Raw genomic sequence first — 21,664 nt, 5'->3', positions numbered from 1 at the left:
GAATGTCATAAGGATCATTGCATTTAAATTTCAGCTCAATTGAAGCATTTTGAAAACTTGACCTTTGACCCCTTTATTGCCCCTTAATGACCTTAAATGAATTTTAAAATATTTTCAACATGTTTTAAGTCGTAAGGATCATTGCGTTTAAATTTCAGCTCAATCCGAGCATTTTGAAAAACTTGACCTTTGACCCCTTTATGACCCCTTAATGACCTTAAATGAATTTTAAAATATTTTTTAAATGTTAAGAATGTCATAAGGATCATTGCATTTAAATTTCAGCTCAATTGGAGCATTTTGAAAACCTTGACCTTTGGCCCCTTTATGCAGTGGCGTAACTAGGGTTGGTAGCGCCCGGGGCAAGAAACCAAATTGGCGCCCCTACCCCCACCCGAGAATATCTTAGACGCAGGCTGTGACATAGCCCCCTCCCCCCCATTCCTGAAACAATTGCGCGCGGAGCGCGCGAAAATTTTGACAAATAAGGCCTACCACTAATTAATTTTGACATTGACTACTAGAACTAGTTGAATATCGGTCTTAAAATGTTCTTTCGATTGATTTTGTGTTGAAATGCGCGCGAAGCGCGCGAAAATTTTGACTTTCATCGCTTTGAGGGGCGCAGAATCAATGCTGAATTAGTGATCAATTTGGCGCCCCTAAAGGGTAGCGCCCGGGGCACGTTGCCCCTCCCTGCCCCCCGGTAGTTACGCCACTGGCTTTATGACCCCTTAATGACCTTAAATAATTTTTTTAATGTTTTAAACAAGTTTAGAATGTCATAAGGATCGTTGCATTTAAATTTAAGCTCAATCGGAGCATTTTTGGTTAAAATGACCTTTTTTGACCCCTGTGACCCCTGGATGACCTCTGACGTTTGGAAATATTTTTATTATATTCTTTATGTTTTTCTCTTTCATATGACACCACTCATGGGGTCATCGGCCGTCGTGGCATTTAGAGATAGGCCTATGTCCATTTCAGACCAAATGGTTAGTGAGTTAGTAAGCTAGTAAGCTAGTAAGCTAGTAACCTAGTAAGCTAGTAAGCTAGTAACATTTACTCATACAGGCTGATACCATTTCATGGTTCAGCAAAAATCACCTGCAGGCCTATCACAGAGGGCGGTAAATACGCGTCTAGTCTGAAGCCGTACAGACTTACACTTTGACCATGTGTTGACATGACCTTTTCTATAAATATATACCTATATGCCTACCTACGTGGTAAAATATGTTAACGGTATGATTGGTACATAGGCCTATAGCACTTAGGGCCTATGTGTGAATGCGAACTAAGAGACCGCAGTCATACACTGTACTCTCATACAATGCTACTATTAGGCATGTTTTGAATTATGAGCTGATTGATAATTATCATACGATGGAATCAAGCCGAGCTCAATTTCTTATTTTTATCATAAGCTGCATCATAGCCCTAGTTGCTTACCAATTTATCGGAGATTGGTTGGAAAAGGGCGGGGGAAAGGGTCTACAGCAACAGCAGAAATCATCCGCAGACAAAATATCAGGTAGGCCTATATAGGTAGGCCCAATCCTCAAATGTTTATGATATAGGGCCTACTTAAACATGAATATAACAAATCTCAACATTCTGCCTAAATGTTGATAGCTGTTGATGATGATGAGTGTCGATAAAGTGGAACAGTTGGGTAAGTGGGACACTTAGGGGTGGTGCAATAATTATGTATAGGCCTACCCCCGGGGTGGTGAATTATAGGGGGGCAAAGATTTTTGGCACGGCCAGAGTGGGGGGGCACACCGACACCGCCTGGCTAATAATTATTTGGTGCAGAAGGGACACTAAAATGAATACACGGGATCGATACACGTGAATTGCTATGCACGATTTTGATATCAGACGAAAATCTTCTGATACCGGGTTAGAAAATGATGAATATCTCCCGTCATGATTTTTTCTCAAGAAACCAGATTTGGTCTCATAAACTTGGAAATACGTGTTGAACAGATATGATAGTCGCTAGAATGCGCTTTGAAAATTGGCCGTGCGCTTTGAACTCAAAATTTGACCATTTTATATTGCGTTGGTCCTGTTATGGACTACAGCGTGCAGCGTGTAGTACAGCTGCACTCACTGTAGGCAGTATAAAAGTCGATGACCATTGACCTCAATGGGGTATACAAGCTTAATCACGCACAACCAAGATCGATTACCGGCTATTGTGAGTAGCCTTAGTTATGTCCCTCGACTAATTATTAGTTTAAAAGAGCTTTAAAGGTTTGAACCAAATGGCTAATCGTGGCTGTGGATTTAACCTACCATGGCGATTCCTGCCATGAAGATATTGGGTCGAAGACACTGTGGGGGGGGGGGCAAGCGATTTTTGGCAGACCATTTTGAGAATTCACCACCCCGGGGTACACATAATTATTGCACCACCCCTAATACGGTCGTGTGTCTTGAACTCGCCAGGGCTGTAAACTCTCACGCATTGTACCGTGAGTCTCACGCATTGGGTCACTTTCTCACGGTCTCACGCCAAGGTAGTATAATCTCACGCCTAGGCAGTAAATCTCACGCAAAAAGCTGGAAAATGAGTAAAATCTCACGCATCGTCAAAATACTTTGGGACACCCTGTAACCTATTCCGAGATTACCAAACAGCTGTGATTTTGGTTTCTTCCAAAGTCAGTTGCCTCTCCATAATTATCCTCTAACCAAATGAATGTTATTTACTTCCAGTTTATTACTGTAAATTGGTATAAATAAGGAATGCATTAAGTGACCCATTTTTTATCCAAATCTTTTTTTTTTCCACCCTGTATAACTTGCAGGTCACCCTGTATAATGAGTTGAAATGTTGAATAGTTAAAATGTGTGTAAATTTTTTTTTTAATTGCCGACCGACCTACCCTAATTTTTTTTATGTTACGCTATAATCAAACAATTTATTTTTTTAGGCCTAAGTTAAATTGCATATAATGCCGCACAAGCTAAAAATTTTAATTAATAGGGCCTACTGAACACGCCTATTGAATAACTTGATTGATTTTGTGGCTAAAATCGCAAATCGTGGGCTTTGGGGGGTTTGTCACTAAAAACTAAAAAAAAAAAAAGCCTCATGTATATTCAGATGAAATTAATAAACATACTAATAGCATAGTATTACTATTTTTATGTTATGTTAATAATGCATGCCCAAATGCTCCAATATATGCATTGCTGTAAAATATGTTCTTTTAATTTAATAATATCATAAATATACATGTCAAATTTACTTAGTACCCCTACCCCAGAATGTGTCCCACTTGCCCTATGGGGGTAAGTGAGACGGTTGAGTCATTACATAATTGGCCCACCCTTCTGTACTGAATTGGAGTATCGCCCCCAAACTAACACCAGACATTGTCCTAGGATTATGCTTGAATTATAAAAACATAAGTCCAATCTTTATTCAGTTACGTTTTATATCCAATAATATCCTTAAGTGTCCCACTTACCCCATCTTACCCGTACGCCCCTATGATGATAATGATTCAATTTGATGTCTGAGGATGATGATGATGATGATGATGATGATGATGATGATGATGATGATGATGATGATGATACTATTTATACTGTTGCTTACATCTTTTTCTCATTTCAGGTCTTCTTCATGAAGGCCAGATCAACAGTGCTGGAGAGTACCAACAATTCTGTGGATTCACCATCGTTAGTATGTGTCACAACATCGAAACATTGAAATATTTGGAGGAATTCATCGAAAATAGTCCTATTTTAAGAAAAATCATATCTCCCTTGCCTTACACGTCTTATCACATGACAACCTATAGCATCTATGCTAATTCCCGAAAACCAATCAAATTCGTTCAAGATTGGTTAAATGGTGATCCAGTCCGTACTTCCACTCATGAAAAAGTAATTCCAAGTGAAGAGGTGTATCCAATCATGAAACGAGCTCAAAAAGTTTGGGATGCCACTGGAAAAGAACGTTTTACTATCAACTCAGACCAGCTGAAGCTTAAGCCAGAAGTTCTTGTGATCGAAGTATCATTGGATGACAACATACTGGTAGCAAAGCTTGACGAGGCAAGATTACAGTGGGATAAGGTTTTTGGCAAAACGAGCAAATATCCCCATCTTCACGTTAGCCTGGGTTATATATATTCCAACGTTGAAGATCTTTCTAAAGAAGACCAGATCAAATTTGAACAGGAATTTGATGAACTGCAAAAGTTACTCCCAAAAACATTCACAATGAATCCACCAGTTGTTACATCATTTTTATCAATGAAAGAATTTATACCGATTGTTAACGAATGATCTGTTCAATAATGTTACTGCAGTCTGGGGAGGGGGGGGTACTCAGGTATATAACTTAATAAGGCATACGGGGATGTGCTGCTCTAATGGATCGTTTTTTTGCAATAAAACCCTAAAGATGAGTTCCGATTTGCTAAAAAAATCCATAAATCCGATTTGAAAAAAGGTGTCAAAACTGTCAAATCAGCCGTTTGTTGGGTTAAAAAATCAATAACTATGGGTAGGGGTTTCAGAGTTCCAGCGGCACACCCCTATCAAAATGTAATTCGAGCACCCCCGGGACTGTATCAAAATGATTGTTATCCAACAGTAGGGGTTAGGGTATAAGGACCAAACTGTCCGGACCGTAGCCCGGGATGACCGTAGCGATGCTTCGGACTAGCAAATCCTCGGAATTAGGACTAGCGGAGGAGGTAAACCAGATGATGTACGGTGATCCGCTACTAAAAAAAGTTTATTCTGTTTCTTATATCATGGCACATGTACAGAGTAGTTCGAGTTCTATAGTTGATCTGAATAAATAAAGTAAAAGACATATTAAATCAATCGAGTCCTCTCCTCTTTGAGTCTTCCCTGAATCAGATAAATATGTATGTGTGAGGTCTTGGCCACTTTATGGCTATCCACTATAAAGATACAGTGGAAACTCGTTAATACAAGCTCTGATAATACAAAAAACCTGATAAGACAAGCTTGATTTTCAGGTCCCTGGCACTGAATCCATATGTAATATGTGATGGATTTAAGACAAAATCCTGATAAGACAAACTAACTTTTGTGGCCCCACAAATTTCGTATTAAAGAGTTTCCACTGTAGTTACCACAAAAATCTGCTATCTACTGAAAATAGTTTTATTAATCTGATATCTACTGAAGCTGAAGATAGCTATATTGATCTACTATCTACTGAAGATAGCTATATTAAGATGCTATATATTGATAATAGCTATATTAATCTGCTATCTACTGATGATATCTATATTTGTCTGCTGAAGATAGCTATATTGATCTACCTTCACTGAAGATACCTATATTGATATGCTATCTACTGATGATATCTATACTAGTTTGCTATCTACTGATAGCTATATTTGTCTGCTATCTACTGAAGATAGTTATTTGATATGCTATCTACTGAAGATACCTATATTAAACTGCTATATATTGATGATAGCTATATTAATCTGTTATCTACTGAAGATTGCTATATTGATCTACTGTCTACTGAAGATATCTATATTGATCTGATACCTACTGAATATAGATATTTTAATCCATCTACTGAAAATAGCTATATTAATATGTTATCTACTAAAGATAGCTATATTAATCTGATATCTACTGAACATAGCGATATTTATCTACTATCTACTGAAGATAGCTATATTAAGATGCTATATATTAATGATAGCTACCGGTATATTAATATGCTTTCTACCGATGATATCTATATTGGTCTGCTATCTACTGAAGGTAACTATATTGATCTACTATAACTGAAGATACCTATATTGATATGCTATCTACTGATGATATCTATATTTGTTTGCCATCTACTGATAGCTATATTTGTCTGTTATCTACTGATAGTAGTTATTTGATCTGCCATCTACTGAAGATACCTATATTACGCTGCTATATATTGATGATAGCTATATTAATCTGTTATCTACTGAAGTTTGCTATATTGATCTACTAACTACTGAAGATATCTATATTGATCTGCTACCTACTGAAGATAGATATTTTAATCTGCTATCTACTGAAAATAGCTATATTAATCTGTTATCTACTGAGGATAGCTACATTAATCTGCTATCTACTGAAGATAGTTATTTTGTTCTGCCATCTATTGAAGATAATAATATCTGTTATCTATCGAAGATAGCTATATTGATCCGCTATCTACTGAAGATAGCTATATTAATTTGTTATCTTCTGAAGATACTAAACATAGCTATATTGATCTACTATCACTGAAGTTAGCTATATTGATCTACTATCTACTGTAGATATATATATTAATATGTTATCTATTGAAGGTAGCTATTTGATCTGTTATCTACTGAAGATAGCTATATTAATATGTTATCTACTGAAGATAGCTATATTAATAAGTTATCTACTAAAGATAGCTATATTGGTCTGCTATCTATCTACTGAAGATAGCTGTTTGATCTGCTGTTTTCATTAGCAGATTAATACAACACTCTTCAGTAGATATCATACTAATATAGCTATCTTCAGTAGATAGTAGATAAATATCTTCAATAGATTACAGTTTAATATAACCATTTTCAGCAGATAGCAGAGTAGGTATCTTCAGTATCTATATTAATCTGATATCTACTGAAGATTGCTATATTGATCTGCTATCTACTGAAGATAGGTATATTGATCTTTCTACTGAAGATAGCTATATTAATCTGCTATGTACTGAAAATAGGTATATTAATCTGTTATCTACTGAAGATCGCTATATTAATCTGTTATCTACTGAAGATTGCTATATTGATCTGCTATCCACTGAAGATAGGTATATTGATCTATCCACTGAAGATAGGTATATTGATATATCTACTGAAGATCGCTATAGTAATCTGCTATCTACTGAAGATAGCTATTTGATATGCTATCTATTGAAGATCTTCAGCAGATAACAGACTAATATAACTATCTTCAGTAAATAGCAGATTAGTATGGTAAATATATATTTTTAGTAGATAGCCAGTGGCCGAAACCTCACACATACATTATGTATACAGCAGGTAGGCCTATAGCAGTTCTATAGTAGTTTCTAAGTATTGTCGCGATATGATACATGTTTTTCTGACTCGGGGAAGAAGACTCAAAGAGGAGACAATTTGATTGATTTAATATCACATTTGTTTTATTTATTATAGATATCGTCAATAGATAGCAGGTTAATATAGCTATCTTCAGTAGATAGTAGATCAATATAGCAATCTTCAATAGATTACAGTTTAATATAACTATTTTCAGCAGATATATAGATTAGGTATCTTCTTAGGTATCTTCAGTATCTATATTAATCTGCTATTTGATCTACTATCTATTGAAGATATCTATATTGATCTGCTACCTACTGAAGATAGCTATATATTAATCTGATATCTATAAGATAGTTATTTTGATCTGCTATATATTGAAGATAATATTATTATCTGCTATATATTGAAGATAATATTATTATCTGCTATCTACTGAAGATGGCTATATTGATATATCTACTGAAGATAGCTAATCTGTTAATATGTTATCTACTGAAGATTGCTATATTGATCTATTTTTATCTACTGAAGATATCCAATTTGATTTGCTACCTACTGAAGATAGTTATATTAATCTGCGATCTACTGAAGATAGCTTTATTAATCTATATATATTGATCTACTATCTGCTGATGATAGCTGTATTGGTCTGTTATCTACTGAAGATAGTTATTGGATCTGCTAATCTACTGATGATAGCTATATTAATCTGTTATCTACTGAAGATTGCTATATTGATCTACTATCTATTGAAGATATCTATATTGATCTGCTACCTACTGAAGATAGCTATATTAATCTGTTATTTATACTAAAGATAGCTATATTAATATGCATGCTATCTACTGAAGATAGCTATTTGATCTGCTATCTACTAAAGATGCTTATATTAAGCTGCTAAGTTAAATAAAGTAGAGGCGGCTACGTCGACATGAAAAGTTATGATTAGTAGGTTCCAAGTAAAGTTTCTTCCACTGATTCGGAGACATGCCGCAAAATAAGGCCATAGGCCTTGAAATTAAATTCTGTGTCGGACATAATCCTTGAACACGGCAAAAGTTCCAAGTCAACAAAAACATCTGCATCCAGCGATGCTGAGGTCTTCATCAGTGCTCGGGCCCCAGTTCTATAAAGTAGAAATACTCGGAGACTAAGCTGCTACGGTATATACTGAAGATAGCTATATTAATCTGCTATTGAAGATAGCTATATTAATCTGCTATCTACTGAAGATAGCTATATTATACTGCTATCTACCAGTGGCGTACCGTGGCTGCTCCTAGGCCGGGGGCTGAAGAAAATTCAATTTTGCCGCCCCTTCCTCAACAGCCCGAAAAGGTTGACCCAATTTTTTTTTTCGGTGGTTTGAAAAAGTGAAGAGCAAAAAAAAAAAAAAAAAGGATTATAGGCGCTAGCGCCCTAAAAGCAACAAATTTTGATATATAGTACCACTTTTTCAATTTTTTTTTTACTTTTTCAAATTTTTTCCGTCATTTCATCTTTACTAATTCTTTTTGCCGCCCCTTCTTTTTGCCGCCCCGTCTTCTTCCACTGCCCCTTGCTTTTACCCCGGGGGGCTCGCGCCCCCAAAGACCCCCCCAAATACGTGCATGTCTACTGAAGATAGATATAATCTGATAGCTACTGAAGATAGCTAGTCTATAGCTATTTGATCTGCTTTCTTCATTAGGTAGCAGATTAATACAGCAATCTTCAGTAGATATCATACTAATATAGCTATCTTCGAATTCAGTAGATATAGTAGGGCCTAGATCAGTATAACAATCTTCAGTAGATTACAGTTTAATATAACTATTTTCAGCAGATAGCAGATTGGGTATCCTCAGTAGGCCTATCTATATTAATCTGCTATCTACTGAAGATTGCTATATATTGCTCTGCTATCTACTGAAGATAGGTATATTGATCTAACTAGGCCTATAGCCATATTAATCTACTGTTTACATCAAAATGTATTTTTGTCAGGGGTCTGTTTTTGTTTTATTATATTTGCCTACTCCATCATTTAATAATGCAATTTGCAGTACTTTTTTTACAAATGTATTTTTCAAAAATTTCCAATAAAAATGTCAATGCTATCAAAATGAAATTTTCCTTCTGTAAAACCAATGTGGCAACTCACTTAATTATCTGGTGCACCTCTGTAACAGGAATTTAAAGAAAGTACTTTATTTAAAACAGCCTAAGTCCTTCAAACCTGTTACTGATTTAGCGCTTATGCGTATACCTTAATAATCAGTTAACTGAAGCTCATTTCAAAATGGCAGCCTCCTTGGCGAGACTTTTCCAGCGATTAACACAGACAATTTCACGAAGAAATCATTATATTTTAGCTTTTAGACAGCCTTTACAGCATCCAAAACCAAACCTTATACAGCGTAGAACTATATCACAAAAAAAAAGTATGAAGAAATTAGGGAAAAAAACCAATATATGTTTAGGAAGTACATGGTGAAGTGGGCCTTGTTAGCTGCGCTTTTGTTGTATTTGACACCGTACGTAGCACCTCTGAAAGGGGCTGCAAAAACCTGGGAACCGCGTCGTGAAAAGAAGCGTAGATTACGGAGAGAAAGAGAAGCTGCAGAGAGATCTCATGACAGCAGTGATGGCGATAAGTCACAGAATGAAAGCAGCAAGGGTTCAGTAAGCTTACTTCCTGCCGTGAAGGCTGCAGAAGTTGTTGAAGAAGGAGCCGGTTATGTTCCACCAAAATCCCATCGTTTCAATTTTATAGCAGATGCAGTAGATATTGCGGCACCAGCAGTTGTTTACATTGAAATTCAAGGAAGGTTTGTAGATAGTTTTTATTGTAATTCTCTACGGTAACTGGACATTTCATCCCCTGGACATTTCATCCCCTCGCATTTTCATCCCCTGGACATTTCATCCCCTCATGTTAAAACGCTATTGTAGCGTTGTTTGAGCGTGACAGTAATTAAAGATTGCATATGAATATAATAATTGTTTAGGATCTTTAGAAGGAAATAATATAAGGAAATTAATCTTTATTTAAAATTAGTCTTATTTATCTAATGTATGCACTATGCACCGTGTTCTGTATGAGCTATCACCAGCTGATCACGCGTATATAAAAATCGATCGATGTTGAATGGCAATTATAGTGCAATGAATTTCCTATTGAACAGTGTGTGTAGGCCCCCTACACGGATGATTCTAATTCAGTATTACGCCTAGTATTATTATTAAAAGTATTATATTTGTTATTTTACCGGGGTAGGGCTATTGTTATCATTATATTATTATTAATATTATTATTATTATTATTTATATTATTATACTTCGTTTTTTGTTGTTGTTGATATTAGCCTGGACTATTTAAGCTAAAGTGTATTTCTTCTCTTTCTTCCTGTTATTGATGTATTTATTGTGTATTGTTTATGTATCTATAGGCTGTTTAATTATTATAATTTATGTTATTATTTATTTTGTTTGTTTATTTATTTATTATTATTTACTTAGTTGTTCATCTAACAAAATTAGTACATTTTTATGGGAACCATGTATCTGTTATGTGGATAGTATTTTATATTATTAATAAGATAGTGATAAAAGATAATAGCATCAAATATGTCTGCATATAGGTCCTAAGGATCATGGTAATATTTTTGTATTGTCCTCTTGATGAGGTGATTAGATAGCCGTCAGCCGAATGGTTATAGGAAAGTTGAACTCTTTCAATCAGTGGAATCTATATACATATAACTATATTGCCAGTTTTAGTCGCCCTATTGGGCGACTTTTGACTTCCGTCCCGCGACAAACAAAGTGCTCCCACGATTTCGCGACATTTTGGCTACTTTGAAAATCTCACCCGCGAAATCCATTAAATATTGGGCGATTTTTGAAATGCCGACTTCAAAATTGTTAAATTGGATATTCTGTCATGTAGTCAATGGTCCTTCAAAACAAAACCTCCAAACAGAGAAGATGAGACAACTAATTCAAATAAAAAGAAAACATTCTGTGGTCAGTGTGCATCCAAGTATGACAATGGGAAACAAATTAAAGTCGATACACGCGCAGGGAGATAACTGATATAAGGGCTTAATCCCCAGGATTATCTTTAGAATATTCCCATATCAATTCTCACAAGTGGCTTTTATAAAGACGACAACAGTGCCAAGCGGGGGCCAAGTTTGTCTTTTCACGTAGGTTCACTTGGGTTTATTAAAAATAACATAACTGCATGTCATTCCATATGGGGAGTGGGGCAGTGGCTGAAAATAGGTTAGTCTACATTACCAGTCGTTATCTATTTTTTTTTTTTTTTTGAAATCAACTAATTTTATAAAAATGCATGATGTAGGCCTACGAAAAAAGAGGTTGTTTTGGGGTTAATTAAAAATATCACAAACTACATAACACATAAATTTATCATGAAATTTGAAAAAAATCGGTTAATGACAACTTGACTTCCAGTACGGCGTGTACAAGCACGATCCGAAATATTATGATGCATCCATCATCATGCACAAATCGGATCAAATTTTCGAAATGAAACATTTGTCAAAAATGAGGTAATGGGGATACGCATCCTGCACAAGAACAAATAAACACAATGGGGAACGATTTCTCGCTACGAGAGGAAACTAAATATATTAAATAAGAAAGAATTCTTTCTGATCTTATAACAGTATAGAGTGTCCCCAGAAAACGGTCTTGGGAGCAAAAAAATTGCTTTTTTGGGTGAAAACAAGAAAAAAATTGGATCTTTGGAGGTGGTGAAGGGGATCTTTGGAGGAAGCAAGAAAAATAAATGGGCAAAAACAGGAGAAAAAGAAAAAATATAACGCAGATATTTATTATCAGTTGAACTGATGGAATTCCAGTATTTTGCGTATAGTACTCCTTAGTCTTTACCGTTTATTTAATTCTCCTACAAGTATCAGTTCTAACTATCCTTGTACTTTACTACTTTTAGAACCTTTTAATCGCACCGTATCAGTGATAAGACTCTGGTTATATTACAGATTCCCGAATGATTAAATATAGTTATATGTAGATTCCATTGATTAATAGCACACCAGTCAATGATTGAAAGAATTCAACTTCCTGTAACCATTCGGCTATTGTTCCTATTGTATAACATGACATTGCGCTAATCACCTCACTAAGTGGACAATACAAAAATATTGTCATTTATCAATATACAATAAACAGATAAATAGTATTAAAAATGTACTAATTTTGTTAGATGAACAACTTTAAGTAAATAATAATAAAATAATAAAAAATAAAATAAAATAAATAAATAAATAAATAAATAAATAAATAAATAAATAAATAAATAAATAAATAAATAAATAAATAAATAAATAATGAATGAACAATACATAATAAATACATAAATAACAGGAAAAAAGAGAATACACTTAACATAACAATAATAAATAGTCTGAGCTATCAACAAAAATAACCACAGTAAAAATAATAATAATAATAATAATAATAATAATAATAATAATAATAATAATAATAATGATAATGATAATAATATGCCTAATAATATTAACAATAATAGTAATAATATAATGATAACAATACTCACAGTAATAACAAAAGATATATGCGAGTATGCACTGTTCAATTTAGGTAAATTCATTGAATGTATAAACTATTATTAAAGGAGGATTTCGTGATCCTAGCATCCTCTTTTAGTTTTCTTTTTATGACATTTTTCAGTACATATCCACAAAAAAAAAGCCTATTCCCAAAATTTCAGTTGATTCCGATTTTGCGTTTGCGAGTTATGCATGATTATGTGTATAACACTGCTCCATAGACAATGTGTAGTAATTTCATAATTTTTGTTATTATTTTGATGAAATATAAAGAATCACAAAATGTTCTGGTATGTATGAACGGGGGAAGCGGCCCCTCGGGCATAAACAACCGTTTCGTCATGAAAATATGTGAATGAACCCCTAATTATTAAAGTTTGTTCAGCTTATATAAGGTGGAAATTATTTGGATTTTGTTACTGCATGAGTCCATTACCAGTAAGTCCCAACTCACGCTCGCATAAATTCACATAAGCGTGCGCCAGTCAAGCATTATGCAACACACAGCTAGCGTAAGCATTGCGCCCAACTGCGTGCATTCCATTCTATATCAATACACGGTGTTATGAGTCTTATTTTTTCCGCCTTACATAAGCCGAACAAACTTTAGATACTGAGTTACAGTATGGTATCACACAAATAAATTGAATTGGCTAGACAATAGTTGGGACCCTCGATATTTCTTTAGGGACCCCCCATTTTTGCATTTTCTTTTAGCTTGGGGGTGTCAAGGGATCCCCGAGCTTTTGGACCTAGCGCTACCCTTGCGCTCTATTGACATCTGTTCCACAAATAAGAAACAGAGCACAAGAAATCTGTGAGTACGTGGAATAGTGTAGAACAAGACCTGTTTATTGAAGAAAGTGCGTAAAAAACAGAAATCAGTCCCGTTGCACACTATTCCACTTACTCTTTGGAAATTGTTGTGTAAGGATCATATGCCTTCTCACAGATTTCTTGTGCTGGGTGCCAATTATTGGGCTGTGAATGTTTTTCAGGAAGTTGTACATTTTGCTGATAAGTGTCAATTGCACAACTGCTTGGTTATTGACATGTGTTTAGACTTTAGAGTACGGTATTGAAGTAATCCAGTGTGTAATTTTGGTTCATTTTGATGCACAGGATTTTAAGATACATGATCTTGTGAAAAATTTTAAGTTTCTTTTTTGGCTAATAGTGTATCTTCAAGTAGGAACTGTTCAAGTTAATGAGGTACCTGGTAACTGTAACTCATTGGGGATGTAAAGGGCAGTAGCAAGCAGGTGAACAGGGTGGACAAAATAAATGCGGCCCAAGGGTCCAGGGGCCCAAGCGAAAACGAAACAAGGCTGATGAAGGAGATGTTAAAAGGGCGTCCATACTGCTCCTTGTCCATGGGGCCCTGAGGCTCTTGCTATGCCCCTGCAGGGATGTAATTCTTGTTCTTCTTATTTATTGAGTTCCATACTTCTCAGTTATCATGGTTATAGGTTTGCAAGATTAACACATACATTTTTGATTTATTTTGTTTTGCAGGCATCCCTACAGAGGCAACCGACAGGTTCCTATCTCCAATGGTTCAGGTTTTATAGTCAGTCCAGATGGGTTGATCCTTACAAATGCTCATGTTGTAGCCAATAAAATGCTTGGCAATCAGTTTGTTAAGGTCAAATTACATGATGAACGGGTACTGGATGGGACAGTGATAGCAGTGGACTCTGTTTCAGATCTAGCTGCTGTCAAGATTGAAGGAGTTGTAAGTTGCTAAAGATTAACTTAAAATTACTTGTAAGGCCCCATTAATTGTATCTGTTCAAAATCGGACCGGATGAAGATTGCAAGGTTTCTGTTAATATTATTTCAATTTTCATTTTAGATAATTGATTTACGCATGACTCAGGTTTCTTGAAATATTGCACATAATGCTAGTATGCTACACAAAATGTATGATTTGATTCGAAAATAAAAATGTGATGTGACAGCTAGCATTGTTTTTAACATGTTGGTTGAAGTGTACACATAGCCATATCAAATTAAATTTTGTATAAAAAATAACTGTATATTAATTACATCATAACAATTATCAATAATTTCCTATCTATTTTTTAAAATCTATAAAAGTAAAGGCAGGTTGTTAATATTGCTTTAATTAATGGCATTCTCTTGTAATATTATCTTCCAGAGTAACCTACCCACTATGAGGCTAGGTAAATCGTCTCATATCCGTCCTGGTGAATGGGTGATTGCAATGGGTAGTCCACTAGCACTGAGTAACACCATTACAGCTGGCATTGTTAGTACTGTCAACCGCAAGAGTAAAGAATTAGGACTCAATAAAGATATTGAGTATATACAAACAGATGCAGCTATAAATGTGAGTAGAACTACCATGGGGCAAAACCCCGGGCAAAACAAATAAACAAACAGAAAACAATCCACAAAACACAGCTCATGTGGGGACATTCTTGAAATACAATTCTGATATATGCCTCTATGTTGGTGTGTGGCTTTATAAACTAGTTGCTGAGCCAAGACATCCCTGAGATAGTAGTACTCTGTCTACATACAAGCATATATGCCTCTAAATGAGGGTTTTTGACTAAAGAGACTAAAGGCAGACACCCTCCACAAAAACACCCCATAGTGTAGATTGGACTTACAATAAGTACATGATTGTACAGCCGCCTGTATCAGTAATATAGTTGCTCAAACTCCAAATAATGTTCACATAAACACCCACCCCCCTGCATCCCCATACACAGAGTTTACGGTGTCTGTTCCTTTCATCAAAACACCTCATCACATGAACACAATTTTACTGTCAGCCATTGGGTGTAGAGAAAATTCTAATACAATTTCAACTAGGCTTTGGACTAGTCGACCATTTTGAAGTCAATGCCCACTTGAAAAGAGAAATGACATAAAACGTGTATTAACCAGGCATGAGAATTTGTTGGCTTTAACCCGTATTCAGGTGTTTTTTGTTGTCCTAATTTACGCATTTAATTTTTTTCAATCTGTTTTAGGCCTTTTAAGACCAAATTCACACCCTTTTCAGACAGTTTTCAAAAAAGCCATTCTCATGCCTGATAACCAATAGAGCTTGAGCCTACTTTTGTAACAACAGATCACCTATGATGTTGAAAAGTGAGTTTTTTGCTGGTCTTTTATGTATGTTCGGTTTATGGTGATTTATACTTCTGTTGAAATTCAGTTTTAATCTCTTTTTGATATGTTTTTATGTGACAGTTTGGTAACTCTGGCGGTCCTCTAGTCAATCTTGATGGTGAAGCTATAGGCATCAACACAATGAAGGTGACAGCTGGGATATCATTTGCCATTCCAGCTGACTATGCCAGGACTTTCTTGGAGAAAGTACAAAAAATGGAAACACACGGTATGTATGATTAGTTGGAGCAAGCCTGTTTTATAAAATAGTAAGTGCCCATAACAATTTTTAAGCCATAAGTTGATAGAATGCTAGAACTGTTGATAAAAGACATGCGTCATATGTAATTTGTGATGACATACTGTACATAGCTTATCGGATGTTGTTACATTATGTAGGTCTCATACTTGGAATAGCAGTTTAAGTAAGCTTCCCTATGTCTATCTTTTCTTGGTTTAAGAGCCTTATCATTACTGGGGTCATCTTTATCATACTAAAATCTCTGTGAGAAAAATTATAGCCATATTGTATCAATGAAATTCATACCTAAATAGTAGATAAAATAATAGTAGATTGCCACTTATTTTCAAAAACCCATTCTTAAACAGTGTCATTTTCCCTGTAATGTTTATTGAGTACAACTGAGTGCGTATTGAGTGCATTTATCATTTTGTGTTGGGCATAACATGATATGAACGTCGGTGCTCCGCGGTATTTTGTATTTTGTAGGACTCAATGGTTTCACCAATTCCATGCATGGGTATTGAATTTTATACAAATGACCATTATAAGTGGACATAAATTACTTTCGAACATGATTTTGACACCTGACCTGTATAAGTATGATGGTAAAAGATAGAACACAAGATACCATTATTTTGACATCAAACAATGAGATAGAACTGGGCAAGATGGTCAATGAACTAAAATTGTATTTCTTATGGAATGCTTTAAATTTCAGACACCAGCAAAAGTTGGTCTGGCTGGTTTGGTGGTGGTAGTAAGAAGATCCCTACCCCTGGAGAGCCTAAACGTGGCTATATAGGTATCACCATGTTGTCTCTGACTCCACCTTTACTACGTGATCTCAAGAGCAGGATGGCAGACTTTCCAGAGGTTTCTCATGGGGTGCTTGTCTATAGAATGACCATAGGATCACCGGCTCAGCAGTAAGTGCAAATCAACCGCTCAGATATAGAGATAACTAAATAACTATACATATCAGTTGACAAAATGGGAATGAAGAAAGTCAAATTGGATGTTAGGGTACAAGGAAAAAAAGAAGTCCATGTTTGACTGTTGATTAATAGCCATGCCCATATCCTATATTATAGGTGTCAATGAATATAGATTAGCCTTTGGTATAATTGTAAAAGTGACTCTTGATCAAGGTTTTATGACAGCCTTGGTATTTATTTCATGATGTAAAAAAACTTTCTTTTGCAAGTTTGAAGTGTAAATCAGCTCATCAACTGACAATCAGGGTTGATTCTAGGTACAATTTGTTTGGGGTCAACATTATGCCTCATTCCATATTGAAAAGCATTGTCACATGATTTTGTACTCCATAACCCTGTTTAGGTGTGCATATGGAAGGCAAGTTCTTAAACTGTTTATTTTTTTTTCCTGATACAGGGCTGGAATGAAGGCAGGTGATATCATCACACATATCAATGGGAAGGAAGTGAAATCAGCCAATGATGTGTACAGCTTTGTCCAAGTCAAACAAGAACTTAATGTCACCATAGTTAGAGGCCCTACAGCAGAGGTCACTCAGGTCAAAGTAACACCAGAGGAAATGATGCAATGATGAAGGGTCTACTGTTATAGGAGTTTTCATATTTTTATGAATATTTTGTGTATACAGTATTAATTCCTGTTGGAAGTGGTGTGTTGACCCAGCAGTTGGGTGTAATTGGACAGGTGATGCGACGGAACAGTTTACAGTTCAGATTTCCCGCTGCTGTAATTGGTTAGCCCGACTTTAACCAATCAATGAATGAAGAATATATTAATGAAGTATACAATAAATATATACTGCCTTTATTAAAGGTTCTGTTTTAAACTATTGTCCCTAGTTGAGATCAATTAATACAATTTCTTTCAGGGCTGCGCCCCTTAGGAAAACAGTACTACTGATTTCACCTCGGGCCCATAGTTTTAAAAGCAATGTCTCATGGCAGTATATATTTGTATACTATGCTGAGTGGCATCGCCAAATTGCTACCAACTTCACTTTGCAAGTCACTCTACAATTTTTGCCATGATTGAATTGCTGGTAGCATTTACACAGGAAATACCAGCATTTATTCACCTGTGGTTTGTTTCTTGATTCTTGCGACTGCCCAGATGATAAGGTATTATGTTGTCACATCATTTTGTATAGATTTGCTATGAGTGTTGTTTCACTGTTTGCTATGAGCTTGTAATCATCTAAATTGTTGTCTCTGGAGACATTTGAATTAAGTACTTTTTTGGGGTATGAGCTGTGCATCTAAGGCAGTATTGAGGTATGTTGTAACTTATGACATTGCCATACAATAATTAGTGATAATATAGCACAACTGTTATCAAGAATGAATAGGATAATACAGAAGTGTTCTTGAAAATCTGCTTTGGGGAGATAACTTTGCTGTTGGGATGGTAAATATCAATAGTAACTCTGATGGGAATCAATTTGTTTGGCAAGTTTTGTTTTGGAATCTGTAGCTCTTTGGAATTACCAGCCTAACAATAGGGCTAAGGCTCTCACCTAACGGGTAATTATGTACTTGGGTACCCAATTGAATTTTCGACCGGGATCCGGGTACCCCTCCCCCCAAAAAAAACCCCAACAAAACAAAACATTGAATTAATATGCATTGCTAGCTGTTCAATAGAAGCAAAAGTAATTAAAACATGCAACTTTATCCAGCTTTGAAAAAAATAACTTAGCAGGGAATTGGTGAGAGACTTAGTAGGCCCTTGTTATGAATGTTAAGATGCAGCTATGAGTATCCCTGATCTAGGAGTACAAGAAAGACAAGATTGTGGTTTGTTCAGAAAGTGATTTGCTGTTTACTGACACTGCAAAATCTTTGAATTAAAGTCAAATCTGACAGGTTTCATATTTTCCCATTTGCATCATTTCTCAATTGTATACATGCCTGACAAACTTTAAACATGTACTGCAGTTTCTGTCAATTCTATCAATTTTTGTTGATAATTTGTACTATATATGATAATTGTCTCAATAATTGGTCAAATTTGTCTTGTTAAAATGATTGTTCAAGGTGGTGCTGCATATTATAACCAGAGATCATATCAAAACTCATATAGGAGGTGAATTAAGGTGCTTTTTGGCGAGGGGAAAGGAAGAAAGATAGAAGAGAAACTTTTTTTCTCGGGTGTGATTTTAAACCACCGACCCCTTGGGAGCCAGACACGCATACAGAGATAGTTTGCCACAGGGGTCTACCTTGGCCATTTGTGTGTCCACATGATGACGCAATCACATCACATGGGATACATGCACTTGCAGATGCCTTGTAAATTTAGCTTTTTTGATGGCAAGTTGAAAAATCCAAAATCTCAGCAAACACAATAAATTATCATTTATGTCAATTTTTACCATTGGACATACATGTAGACACATGGCACACGTCCAAGTTCATGCTGAAAAGGTGGACTAAATCCAAGTACCACCAAAGTGGACATAACTGGTTCTGGCTTTCAGGATGGCAACCACTAATGGAATATAGGAATATAATAGGATTATAATCTGCTTTAATACATTTTGTGATCCTTTATTTTTTTACTTGCGGGTGCCTTTTGTGAGTGTGAGCTTTTTCAGGTTTCTGGATGCCCATATCTGGGCACAAATTTGAGCAAAATACCAAGAATTATGAATTCTCAATGGTTTGCAGTTAGATGAACAAATAATTGAATGTGCAATTATGTAACAAATGCTGTACAATAAATAATGCCTATATTTTGTGTCTAATATTTGTGACACATTAAATCAAAATGTGCCCGTATCATATAAGCACTCTCGGCTTGTGATTCAAAAATTGTTTGTGATCAAAACGGTAGTGTTTGCACAATGGCTAAGAGTGGTCAGTTGTGGCTAGTAACATGGACGTTGCCTTGAATTTAACAAGTTGCAATTTGATGCTAGGACAAACTAGTGACTTATCGATCAGATATTGGCAGTCGTTTTTCCGATAAGTGACAGAAGTTATGTCACAAAAAAACCCTTCACTCCTTGCAATTATTGCTTGTATGATATGGATATTACAGGTCATTTGCTAAAAATGGAGATTTTTCAAAAACAGTAAATTCAGATTCTTTTGAGCTACATGTATTGATGTTATATGTCATGTTTGTATGTTTGGTTCAAACAGCAATTTATGGAGAAAGGTCTGTTTTACAGTGGAAACTCATTATAACAAAGTTGTCAGGGACAGAGAAATTAGTTCTTTATATCCAAATTTTGTTATATCAGGGTTGTAAAAACAATAAATAACAATGAATTTTGTATCTTGGTTCTGAATAAATACTTCTTTATAACAGTTTTTCTTGTTTCAGATTTCGTTATAATGAGGTTTTACTGTATAAGGGAGAGATGCTGTCTTGAGTACATGTATCAATGTTGTGTGGCATCAAATTTATTAAAAGACTTCAAAAGCTATATTATCAATGTTTTTATTTGTGCTTCTTGACTTTTTTTGTCACTTTATTGCCAAAATGAGGATTGGTGCCCAAATCCAAGTCTAGAGGGTTACTGCAACTTTCATTCTGGCAACAAAACTATTAAATAAGGATGTGGAAAGGTGACTCAATATCAGGCAAAAGTAAAACTCCTTCAGTTATATTTTGTTATGTTCAATTTATTATTCTCTTTGTGTTTCTTGCACAAAGGCACATATTATTTCCATTGGATTTTACAAGTTTACACAAGCAATACAATGATCGGCACAACAGCTGAATGTACCAAACAGTGCTGCTAAATAAGATTTGTGTTGTCATCATGTTTGAATGACCTGGGTATTGACACATGTACAACACCGCTGCACATGGCAGAATAGAAATCTGGATGTGCATGCAAAGGATAAACCGGTCAAACACGATTTGACGATTGCATACACATACAATGCTAACAAAATATTCTGTTTTGCCAGATGAAATGTTGCTCAAACCTAAAACTTTATTTAACTTCTATTCCAATTAGGATTAGGATTGAGATGTTTCATTTGGCAGAGCAGAATACTTTTTCAGTTAAAAAATAGGCAGCAAGTCATGTTCAATGTACAAGAAAACAATAATGCCTGTTGTCTTGGAATCAAGTCTGGTGGTTGTTTGCTAGATTCAGCAGTTGCTCTATCATCATTATCATCACAAAACAAGGCATAATAATAACTGTAGCATCAAATTCTGCTTTGACAATAAGATCAACTCTATTTTATACACAAATGATTATGTCATTTATCCCAATTGGATATACGACCACTTTGCACCTCCGGTTACTTGCCTTCTGCAAAATGCAAAAAGAACACTAGTATTTCAGACTTTCAAACCCAAAAATATTTCAAATCTAATAAAAATTACCAGTCCAATTTTCTGACTACAACATCAGTGCTAGCACCACAAGACTATTCACAAACAGCCAAATCCCCATGCTTTGTATGATCATTTGATCGTGCATGTCTAACAATCACACCAGGATTTTATGGCTTCGTGTATACACATTTGAGAATTGCGTATCTTCATGAAGACATAAAAATATGAGGTATGTGCATAGCAGTTTCGTATGTTGCACTTCATGGAATCAT

The 21,664-nt window shown here is 35.3% G+C and overlaps 2 protein-coding genes across 2 annotated transcripts; both read left to right on the top strand.

Moving 5' to 3' along the window:
• The first annotated feature begins 1,271 nt into the window (after window positions 1–1,271).
• Window positions 1,272–4,461, top strand: LOC140151313 (uncharacterized). The gene is made up of 2 exons (XM_072173610.1): window positions 1,272–1,534; window positions 3,635–4,461. Exons 1-2 carry the CDS (start codon window positions 1,291–1,293, stop codon window positions 4,309–4,311), a joined length of 921 nt encoding a protein of 306 aa, XP_072029711.1. The 5' UTR covers window positions 1,272–1,290; the 3' UTR covers window positions 4,312–4,461.
• Window positions 4,462–9,360: 4,899 nt separating this feature from the next.
• On the top strand, window positions 9,361–18,239 carry LOC140151306 (serine protease HTRA2, mitochondrial-like). The gene is made up of 6 exons (XM_072173596.1): window positions 9,361–9,913; window positions 14,222–14,441; window positions 14,868–15,059; window positions 15,935–16,082; window positions 16,816–17,023; window positions 17,490–18,239. Exons 1-6 carry the CDS (start codon window positions 9,558–9,560, stop codon window positions 17,662–17,664), a joined length of 1,299 nt encoding a protein of 432 aa, XP_072029697.1. The 5' UTR covers window positions 9,361–9,557; the 3' UTR covers window positions 17,665–18,239.
• The last annotated feature ends 3,425 nt before the right edge of the window (window positions 18,240–21,664 follow it).

This window comes from Amphiura filiformis, chromosome 1 (assembly GCF_039555335.1).
Source record: "Amphiura filiformis chromosome 1, Afil_fr2py, whole genome shotgun sequence".
Classification (NCBI taxonomy): domain Eukaryota; kingdom Metazoa; phylum Echinodermata; class Ophiuroidea; order Amphilepidida; family Amphiuridae; genus Amphiura; species Amphiura filiformis.
The sequence above is the reverse complement of the archived record's forward strand: the minus strand, read 5'-3'. Positions and strand labels throughout refer to the sequence as shown.

What these genes read in the sequence shown, in the direction of transcription:
- LOC140151306 (XM_072173596.1), top strand. Translation starts at nt 9,558, where the DNA reads ATGTTTAGGAAGTACATGGTGAAGTGGGCCTTGTTAGCTGCGCTTTTG. An exon ending in AAACAGATGCAGCTATAAAT is followed by an intron (nt 15,060 to 15,934) that starts GTGAGTAGAACT and finishes TTTATGTGACAG; the next exon opens with TTTGGTAACTCTGGCGGTCC. An exon ending in ACAAAAAATGGAAACACACG is followed by an intron (nt 16,083 to 16,815) that starts GTATGTATGATT and finishes TTTAAATTTCAG; the next exon opens with ACACCAGCAAAAGTTGGTCT.
- LOC140151313 (XM_072173610.1), top strand. Translation starts at nt 1,291, where the DNA reads ATGCGAACTAAGAGACCGCAGTCATACACTGTACTCTCATACAATGCT. An exon ending in ATCCGCAGACAAAATATCAG is followed by an intron (nt 1,535 to 3,634) that starts GTAGGCCTATAT and finishes TTCTCATTTCAG; the next exon opens with GTCTTCTTCATGAAGGCCAG.